The sequence below is a fragment of the Furipterus horrens genome, unplaced genomic scaffold, assembly GCF_987537825.1.
Source record: "Furipterus horrens unplaced genomic scaffold, mFurHor1.1.pri manual_scaffold_17, whole genome shotgun sequence".
Lineage (NCBI taxonomy): Eukaryota > Metazoa > Chordata > Mammalia > Chiroptera > Furipteridae > Furipterus > Furipterus horrens.
In genome coordinates this window covers 91,392,721-91,403,725 of record NW_028327187.1, presented here as the reverse complement: position 1 = coordinate 91,403,725, position 11,005 = coordinate 91,392,721, and the positions used below count along the sequence as shown (strand labels likewise).

The window sequence follows — 11,005 nt, the reverse complement described above, 5'->3', positions numbered from 1 at the left end:
GAGCGAACCAGCAACCTTTTGCTTTACGGGACAGTGCCCAACCAACTGAGCCACACTGGCCAGGGCTTGGGCCTTCTTTTTTTGACAGAATCCTAAGATCTTTTAGAAAAGGGAGAAGAGTGACAAGGTAATAAATGTTTGAACCTGTCTTTGTTTCATCTTCCTCTGAGGGAGCAGTTATGAGAGTCATTTAAAAAAGTCTGAGAAGAAAATTACATTTTTGCTTCTCAACTTACTATTTTGAAAAATTGCAAACCTATAGAAAAGTTGAGAGAACAGTTTAATATACCGTTTACCTAGATTCACCAATTATTAATATTTTGCCGTTCCCTTATCCGTGTGTATACTTTTTACTGAACCATTTGAAAGTGAATTACACACGTCATGATAATTCACCCCTAAACACCATCGCATGCATTTCTCAAGAATAAAAAACACTTTCCTGTGTAGCCACAACGCCATTATCACGTCTAAAAAAAATTAATTTATTCAATAATGCCTTCTAATTTACAGCTTTTATTTCAATTTCCCCATTGACACTATATAGAGAGTAACCACCAGCAGCTACCTGGGATGAGGAGGTTGTTGAAAGCAAAGAAGCACAAGGAAACTTTTTGGGGTGATGGAAATTTTAAATTCTTGATTGGGAGTGGTGCCTACCTGGGTATAAAATTGTCAGAACTCATACTTAAAATGGGTGTCTTTTATTGTATATAAATTATACTTTTACGAATTTCCCCCAAGTGTTTTATGGCTCTTTTCCCCCTGGTCTAGGATTTTATCAAGGTTTATGCATTGTCTTTGGTTGCTTTGTGTCTTCAGTCTAATCTAAAACATATCCTCCTGCTTTTGTATTTTATGCCGTTGATTAAAAAAACAAAAAAGGGCAGGCTAGTTGTCCTGCAGAATGTCCCACATTCTGGATTTATCTGTCTTTTCATGGTTGGATTCAGGTTACACATTTTTGACAAGAACACTGCAGAGGTGATGCTGTGTCCTTATTCATCATATTGGGAGGCATATGGTGCCAGTCTGTCCCTCTACTGGCAAGGCTTACCTTGTATGTTTATTGCTACAGACTCAGGGTCAACCATTTCTTCAAGTAGCCCCTGGTTCTTGACAGTGGAGAATGGTATTTAGAAACCAAGAATTTGGTGCTTGATGTGCTCATTGCTACTGGGGTATCAATGTTTCTTAGGCTTTTTTTAGTCAGCAGAGCTTAGAAATCCACATTGTACTTGTTTTGTTTAAATCTTAAGATGACAATTCAAACCCAACATGAGGTTCTTTCTCCTTTCCCCAGATTCCATATTTGTATCTCACTTCTTACATAGCAGTTTCCAACATCACCAATATGCTTATCATTTGCTCTATCTTACAATGCATATAAAATGCTTTCAGAATTACAATAAAATATGACTACAAGAGATGTGCTATATAAAATTCAAGCTATCTTCAGTTATTTTTGTTCTGAGAATATATTACGCTAAGGATGTACACTCTGTGTACTACTGTCAAAATCTATTTAAGCTAATTCTTTTCTCTGTGGTAATGTTGTCAATGTGATACAAAGTTTCATTTCTTCTTGTTTACACTCAAATTCAGCATTTTTATTTTTCATTTTTGGATATTTAAACCATTAAAAACTCTATAATTTGCATATACATGCCATCCCTGACCTCTCTAGCTTTTGCCATTGAGAGCTACCATTTGCCATGTTTCTCTTTCCCAGTTTCACCAGTGAACAGGTCATTACCAGATGGTAGAGATAAGAAAAACACAAATCTAGTTCAAAGGAACTTGCAAATTGTGTGAGGAGGCAGGGTCATTTCAGGGTCCATTTTTGTTTAAAGTACACAACATTTTTTAAAAAAAGAATAACCTATACATTTACCTAGTGCTTAATACCTGTTGGAGTCCCTGGCTGGTTTGGCTCAGTGGATTGAGCGTCGGCCTGCGAGCTAAGTGTCGCTGGTTCGATCTTCCAGTCAGGGTACATCAGAGAAGGAAAACTCTGACTCCAAAAAACCTCCGCTGCCTTGCGGCATACCTCTTCAGGAGAAAGGCTAGGGGAGTAAACCCCGACAGAAAATCCGGAGCCGGAGTCCCTAAGGCGGTTTGACGTTGTAGTCAACACCGGCAACTCCTGCGGCGCACCTGAAGCCAAGCTGTATTGACTCCGTCTTTTCCTTGGACCCTTCAGCTGCGAAGAGAGGGGGGGTCTGCTGCATGGGCAACAGCAGACCCTCCCTATCACCCCGCCCAGGCTCTGTAGCTTCAGATTCACTGGAGAGGACACTCCAGCGTCATCGAAAGATGTCGATTCAACACGGGAGGAGACAGATACCGTGTCACTCCCGAGTCGGACTGCACAGCTATTCTCGGCAGTGCAGATAGACTCTTAAGAAGCTACACCATCGTCTCTCGAGACGGACGGCTGCCGACAATACCTGTTGGGCATTCTGTTTGGTGCTCTACATGCATCATCCTATTTAACCTTCATAACTCTAAAAGATAGGTGTTGCTGCTCATTGAAAAACTCACTGCAGAAAACTTCAAATGTACTCAAAAGTAGAGAATAGTATAGTGCAAATAAACCTCCACGTACCCATCACCTGCTTCAACAATTACCAATTGATCTGGCTTGTTTAATCTATACATCACCCTGGATAATTCTGTAGCAAATCCCAGATACCCTATCATTTCATCCATAAATATTTCAGGATATAAAAGGACTCCCTATTTTTTAAAAAATGTAGTGCTTCTATTTCTCCAATTTTCACAATTATTTTTTAGTTTGTTCAGTTCAGACTCAAAGATCCATATTTTGCAACTCTTGGTATCTCTAAGTTTCTTTTAGTCTATGGGTTCCCCCTCCATCTATTTTCTTCCCCTTAAAATTTATTTGAAGAAACCAAGTCATGTGCTTTATAGAGCCTCAGTATGGCTTTTGCTGAATATATACCCATAGAGTCCTAACATGTTCATTTGTCCCCTGTAATTTCTGTAAATTGTAAATAGATCTAGAGCTGCATCTTCCAGTATGGTAGCCACTAGCCACATGTGGCTATTGAGCACTTGAAATGTGGCCAGTCTAAATTGAAATGCTATAAGTATAAAATATGCATTGGACTGTTTAGAGGTCTTAGTACAAAAAAAAGTCAAATATTTCATAAATCTTTAGAGATTGCATGTTGAAATGGTAATACTTTGGACATATTAAATTAAAATAAAATATAAAAATTAATTGACCTGTTTCTTTTCACTTTTCTAAGTAGCTACCAGAAAATTCTAAAGTACATACACAGCTCACATTCTATATATAAAGGGCAGCACTGCTCTAGATTTGGTCAGTTTCAGGATCCATTTTTTTGGCAAGACTACTTCATAGGAGGTGTTTTCCTGTCAGGAGGTTCATAATGCCTGTGTTTCCTTTTTAATTTTCTACTTTTGGTAATGTTGGGCATTCATGATCATTGCCTAGACCCACTGTTTCATTAAGGGTTTTCAAATGGTAACATTCTATTATTTCTTCGTGTACTGGCTAGAATACTATTTTAAAAGCGTAAGATTTCCTTTCATATAGGAAAAGCAGGGAAAATGTTCGAGTCTTTATTTGCCAGCTTTCAAATGATGTTTTCCCCAACACCACTCTAAAGGTGATAAATTAGTCTGTTTTTTTGTACCTTTATGAATTCATGGACTTGAACATATTTTGTTCGTTTATACTTGTAGTCATCCTCACTGATGTTCAAAGCAGCCCATATGCACCCAATGGGGACTCCTCCAAGTTGGCTACCTGGTGTTTTTAACACAGCCCCACCAGCTTGTGCATATCCATACTCCCCTCGATCTCTTTCCCTCTTCAAAATGGAACCAAGGATTTTTCAAAGGAGTCTCAATTCTTTTTAGTGGGAAAAAGTATTTAGAAACCACAGTCTGAGAGCTAGCGGTGCTCACTTCCATTGGTCACTGTTCCTAAGCCTTTTCAGTGGACAGAGCTAGGAAACATTTTTTAAGATAAAATTCATCATAAATTCACAGTAATACTTTTAACTCACTAGATTACCAGCTGATTATAAAACAATATATAGCTCAGGAACAGCCAGATGTCAGCTGCCTTTTGTGTTCAGTACATACCAAACTTCATTTGGTATGCCAAGTCTTCCCCCGAAAGTGGTTCCCCTTTCTCACTCTACATATTGGCTTCTCTGACAGTGCTGGATTTCCCTGTTCCCAAATATGCCTGGCTTTTCCACCTGCCAGGCCAGTTTTTGCTGACCCCTCCTCCCTCCACATACTTCAAGACCTCACTGAAGTATATTATCTCCACAGCCTTTTCTATGACCTCAGCCCCTTTCAGTCTGCTCTGCCTTGATGTTCTCAGGGTTCAATGAAGGTCTGGAAAACACTCAAGGCATTCTGAACACAAATGGATTTGATAAAGTAACCAGGTACTTAATCAAATCTTTGGGAGAGCCAGAAGAATGTGAGTCATGGATGGCAGTGGAACCACTGGGTTCAAGAACAATTGGCTGAAGTTTTCATCCAGGCATCAGAATGCTGTTGCCACTAACACTACTGCTTCTCATCACCTACAAAGTTGAAGAGTCAATGTTGGAAGGCTGGTCTAGTCACTCCAACTAGCCAGCATGTCTCCTTCACCATTTTTATCAGCAGCCACTAGAGCAGGAAGATGCTTCTACCTCACTCTGCCTTCCAAACTAAACAGATTCCTAGCTGCAAGGGAGTCTAATAGTTTTCAGTTCTCTAGTTTCTGCAATTAAGGAAGGACATAAAATAAAGTGGGACAAAAATTGAGGGCCAAATGACAGTTCCCAATATGGATACTGCTGGAAAAAGTAAGAGCAGTGGAGGAGCAGAGTGGTCAAAGGTACAGGCCTTGACTATCAGGCCATGCTAGTTTGGACTTGACCTAGAAAGTGACTAAAAAACATGAGGCCTGGAGAAAAAAGTGACAACAAAAGCCTGGTTTCTGGCTTTTTATATAAAGATATAAAGGGTTGGCCATGACAGAGCTACTGTAGTTCATCAAGATCAAAGACAATGTAAAACCAAACTAGAGCTTCGAAGAAGATGGGGAAGATAAGGATCTGAGAGACATCAAAATATATGCCCAAAATTTGGGCTTTCAGGACAGGACTCCAAATCATATTCTGAGCATAACTCCCCTGAAATCTTCCAGTATGCTTTGGTTCAGAGACTATAAATTGCCTTAAAATCATGTGTAGGTAATTAACCATCAATATCATTTAAGAAAAAGAAATCTGTGACAACGTTTTGGGAATACATATGACATAACATACTTCAACGTTCTCCTTTTCTCAACAGGTTTATTGCCTTTTAAGAAAATTTTTGTAAAATATAAATACAAAGGCAGAGAATTTACTTACAAAGTTAAAACACAGATTTCAAACATAAACACACAATTCTGAAAATTTTAGTTTTATGTACATTTTCAAGCAACCTCAACATATTATGTTAGTTTTCAATATTTTACAGGGTACAGAAAAAAATAGCTCAAAGTCTTCTTTAAATAAGAGCATAAAATGTTTAAACATATAAACAATCCGGTTTGATGCGTGAAAACTAATTTCACAGCTTTTAAATTAGGATATAAAAGTTTCATACAATTAGTTGTTGTGTGTGGATATGGTTTGAATTTATATTACACGCTACTGGATTACATCCAATAGCATTTACCTGACCCGAGCAGGTACTCTGTAAACAAAACATAAAGTTACAACATCACCAAGTGCCTTCACCAAATTCATTTCCCCAAACCATCCACACAGTTCTGACCACTGCCCATCATTGGAGCTTTGTATGAAATTTAAGTCCAAGTGTTGCGCTCCCTTTCCTCATATTTTTCCTTAAAAAAGAAAAGAAACAAATGTTCCAAGTAAAAACAAACATATCCCAAAGCATGTGTGCATTGAAAAGTAAAGAAACATTATAACAACTTTCATAAAAACTGACTTAAAAGTTTAAAAGAAAAAAAAAATGTTTCTAAGTCCTTCCGACTGGAGTCATTTCTCTTATATAAAGAAGAGATATTTTCATATGTAATAGTGTCCTTTCTTTACAGAAATAGTCGTATTATGACACATATGCACAAGGATTAACACTATAACACACTGTACATGGCGGGCCTGGCGAGCTCACCAGTAGTCATCTGAGACCATGTCGCTGGGGTGTAGCCACTCCATGGTTGAGCCCAACAGAGTCTGAAGCTCGCTAGTGAACTCAACCAGATCCAAAAGCTCCTTGCTTTCAGGGTTAAAGGCTTCCAGGTCTTTGGAACAAGAGAACAAGAGGCTTGCTGCAACTTGCCGGTAAAACTCTGCCTCTGCAATGGTGACAATTTCCACATTTGGAAAATTGCAGCGAAATATACGGGAGGACATTTTCAATTTCTTAAGCACATCTGAGAGCAACAGCCAGTTTCGAGGCCTACAAGAGAAAGGAAAAGTGGTTCGAATTTGTGGCAAAATTAAGTGCTTTTAAGTATTATACGCCATCCTGACAAGCTCAGTCCCTAAGCTGGAACAAGGGCCACTTCCTTCTGCTTTGACACCACTCCCTCCACTGTTTTTCCCACCATACCTAGAAGAGAGGATCTACTTCTACAGGTGGGAACTTTGGACTCATCTCCATTTATTCAGAGACCACCTAAGGAGGGCCAACCCACTTAGCCAGGAGCTGCATCACAAGCTGCCTCATCACAGGCTGTTGGTTCTGATGGAAACCAATAGGTAAAGATTTGCTCACTCAGCTCTGGCCACAACTCAGGTCACCACTCTCCAAGTGAGTGCCCTGCTATAGTCACTGGAGGAGACCAGTCACAAACGCCTCTTTGATTTCTCCTCTCCTCCGTCGCTCACGCATCAAGCACTATAAACACAGAAGGCTGGCAGGCTGGCTGACTGGCTCTCCTTTCCTTTCCCACACCTCCACCCCCAGCCCTCAGTGCTTTTGAGAAGGTGTGTTACATTCCTTACATACACCCTTGCCACACTTCATGATTTCTATTACCAATAAAATGTCACCGTGACGACATACATATTTATTGCCTTAGAGCCTGAGGATGATGTTACTCATTAAGCACCATGGTCAATACATAGCAGAATACAGTCTCCTGACATGAACACCCCAAGGCCTTGGTCACAGGAGCACAGTGGCCTGACCATGGGAGTGAGACCGGATCTCACCAAATCTGATGACAACACGAGATCCCAGGTGCCACATAATGCTTTTCCCAATCTTATACAGGAAGGTGTTATATCGCTAATGTAGTCCAGTAGACCTCAAGTGCGTTGGAAGGCTCCTATGGTGGCTGGTTGCGGAGGCTCTTATGAAGGACCTCTTCCAAAGAGTTTAGTGACTGAAGGATCCAAGTTGTATAAAATTCCAGTCACTGGCTTTAATGTCCTTTGAGCTCTGGGAGTGTGTTCTGATGAGGGCATTTATCCCATGCTGTGCCCCAACACACACCTTTTCTGGAAAAGATCTACTACATTGTGTGAGGTTCATGGACACTCAGGAATTCACTCACCCACCCATCCTCATCTGGTTCAAGGGATTTCTAACTCCTGACACCTCAAGAGCAGCTGAGCTAGTTCTTAACCACATGATAGCCATGCTCACCCCTGAGCGACAGACACTTGGATGTTATAACATGGTAAGAGGGGGCTTTCTGAAAATTCAAATTCAAACACATCACTGTAGGCCTCATCATCATCGTTCTGGTCCTCTGGGCCTGGGGGGTTTGCTAAAACATCATATCCGCTTTCATCATCTGGCTCTAATGGAGGGCAAACAAGAAAGAGAGAACGGGAATCAGTCACAGCAAGAGTTCAGCAGTTGTCAAAAAAGGTCTCTTTAAAGATTCTTTCCCAACCAACACCTGCTTTTAGCACCCACCACCCCTCACCCACACCAGAGAGAAATATTTTGTAGCTCATTCACTTCCCACCGAACTAACAAGAACAATGCTGCTCACCACACACAGAGCTGCCATAAAATTCCCAAAAGCCGTTGGAGTCCTCGTCACTGCGACCCTGCAGGTCTTTTAAATAGTCTGTTGAGAGAAAAAGAAGATAAAACCTGCTGGTGAGAATTGAATGCTGGCAGAGTTAGGGGGCATCTCACTTCCTGTCCACCCCATGACATGCCCTTTGTGTACTTTCCAACACCATTCTCAACCGTTTCTGACCAAAACCCACATACCTGCTCATGTGCCCTCCCAAGGGATGGACCACCCTTGCCCTTACCATGCCCTAGTCCACCAAAAGCAAAGCTAGATTGGCAAGCTGAGATTTTTTAAGCCCTCATAGGCAAAAATAAAGTATGCAACTCTTCTTTGAATTCTGTATCTGTTCTTTCATAAACTTTATGCTGCTTTCCCAGTAAGTAAACTTAAGGTAAACAAGGATGGCCCCAGTGGGTAAGTGGCATTCTTTGGCCAGAAGTATCACCATATAGATGTTTGAGTAAGACCATTTCTTGAACTTTGTCGTACCTGTTAAAAACTTTTCCATAAGTTCGCTGTGTGTCATTTTCATAATGGTTCTACCTGAGTACGTAGCCAAAGTAGGGTCAGCACCATAGGAGAGGAGCAAGCGGACAATTTCCAAATGATCGTTCTCAACAGCATCGTGAAGAGGCCTAGGAGAGATGCACAGGATTCAACTTGTGCACACAATGCTCAGGCAAAATTAGGCATGTGTGTGCCAAGCGTCCTAGGAGCAATATTTCACTGAAGAGGAGTGTAATGTCAGTGCCATTCCGGATTGGGAAACCGAGGCAGTGACTGGCCCAAGGTCAAGCAACATCTCTTGACTATTTCAGGCCTAATTCTCAAAAGCAAACCTATGTTAATCCAAGGCCAAAGGACGAACACAAGCCAAATTGAAAATGTTTTCAATGAACTTAATAGTTAAGACAACTTACAGAAGGAAAAAAAAACCCAACATTATGGAAGCCAATACAATAAGCAATTGTTATGCCATTATTAAAAAAAAGGAAAAAAAGCCTACTCCATTTTTAAAAAGAAACTAGATGCAAAGCAGAGCCTCTCCTGAAAGCCAGACCCCAGTAGCCTAGAGATTACTGATCAATCCCCTGGCCCAGAACCAGTGTCACCAGGGCGAGTTCTCAGGAGGGTACAGGGCCCTCCCACCAGTGCCCACTAAGGCACAAAACACTGCCCAGTCCCATCCTGAGGAAACGCTATTTGGAAACCATAAAACACCAAATATATCTCACTTTTGCTGATGTTATGACTGTCAGGGGAGGCCTGGCACCCCACCTCCTGGCAGCACCCCATGCACACAACCAGGAAGATGTCTGGGCTGACTCAGACCCAGCCTCTGACCAATGAACCAAGGTGAAGAATGGGGTGGGTGGGCTATGGATGTGTGTAGACAGGGCAGGTCCTAACACCAACCCAGTGGCAAATGGCCCTGTTTGGATGCCTGGGACTATCAGCTCCAGTACGTTTTAAATATTGTGATGTAATGAAGAATCCAGGGTCTTAAAAGGCAGCACACCTTCAATTATTCAGGCAGGCTTGACATTTTCAGGAACTTTTGTCATTGTGAACTTTTAATTTGCCAGAAAGACCTGTCAATTCCATTCTAGAAGTCTCTGCCATCAATGTGCTTCCATGTCACTCTTCGTCTTTCCTTTTGGAGTTTCCTGCATACCCTCTGCCTGTGCCCCAGTGGGGCCAGTATGACAGCAAGACCTGCGACTAACCTGGTTCCATCCTGGGCACTGCAGTTGACGTCAGCGCCATATTCAAGAAGGTGTCGCACAATGTTCAGCCACCCCCTAGCACAAGCTTCATGCAGGGCACAGTAGCCGGCATTGTCTCTGTGGTTCACGTCACAAATCTTATTCTCCAGGCAGTACAAGACCACCTCCTGTGGGGAGAGAAGAGGGGATTGTCATTAGATCATCACACAACGAACCTTGTAAGAGTGATAGAGCCTGGCAATGCCTGCTTTCAAAGGCAAACACCTTTGGGTCCAAGAGCCAAATACAGCATAGGCAGACAGTAGACATCTTGGTGTGGGGGCAAGAGCATGTATTAAGGGCTTGGTGATGGAGAGTGTCATTAGCCTCAGCAGCCTGGCCCCTGGGCAAATTGCCCTTGACCTTCTTCAAGTGCCCATTTCTTTCTCTGTGAGACAGGAGAGTAACAGAGGCTCCATAGGGCAGCTGAGAAGATGCAACAGATAGCTAAGAAAGCTCTCAGGCCAGCGCTTGGCACAGCCAGCATAGAGGTATCCAGCTTCTAATATCTTAGATGACACACTGACAAGTACAGGGCATTCTCGAGAAACAGAGCCTGCAGTGCAAATGCTCCTGTTTGTATGTTTTTTTTTTAAGGTTTTATTTATTTATTTTTAGAGAGAGAGGAAGGGAGGGTTGAAAGAGAGGGAGAGAAACATCAATGTGTGGTTGTCTCTTACGTGCTCCCAAATGGGGACCTGGCCCACAACCCAGGCATGTGCCCTGACTGGGAATTGAAATGGCGACCTTTTGGTTTGCAGGCTGGCATGCAAGCCACTGAGCCACACCAGCCAGGGCCTGTTTGTATGTTAAGTATAGTAAAAGAGAGGCTCTCTCTATGCATCACATACATCAAGAAATGACACAAAATGCTTCAAATAACCCCACCCTCTAGTTTTTCTCACCTTTCACCCCACTTAGGGCTGAATCAATATAACATTTTCATATTAAGTTAATGACAGGGATATGCTATACCATATACTGCAACCTACACCTTTCGAAAACTAAATAAAAGTCCACCCTTGCCCTTTCTCAAGAGGTTTTCTGTGTCAACAGTGTGCATTAGAATCACTGTATTATTTTTATTTCTTTGGCATGTTAAAATATTAAGACAAACTGCTCCTAGTAAGCAGAGTGGTAATTTATTAAATGTTTTATTACCTTGATTAAGAAAGTTTTCATACAC

The 11,005-nt window shown here is 41.6% G+C and overlaps 1 protein-coding gene across 6 annotated transcripts in view; it reads right to left on the bottom strand.

Moving 5' to 3' along the window:
* Positions 1-5,334: 5,334 nt before the first annotated feature.
* BCOR (BCL6 corepressor) overlaps positions 5,335-11,005 on the bottom strand; it is a 44,856-nt gene continuing 39,185 nt past the window's right edge. For all 6 annotated transcript variants that reach the window (XM_090264275.1, XM_090264274.1, XM_090264277.1 and 3 more), the window contains 5 exons: positions 9,781-9,947; positions 8,543-8,688; positions 8,024-8,101; positions 7,669-7,825; positions 5,335-6,474 (listed from right to left, as the gene is read on the bottom strand). In XM_090264275.1, coding sequence (XP_090120401.1) covers positions 6,183-6,474; positions 7,669-7,825; positions 8,024-8,101; positions 8,543-8,688; positions 9,781-9,947 — 840 coding nt within the window. In that variant the 3' untranslated portion in view covers positions 5,335-6,182. The remainder of the gene's footprint in view (positions 6,475-7,668; positions 7,826-8,023; positions 8,102-8,542; positions 8,689-9,780; positions 9,948-11,005) is intronic.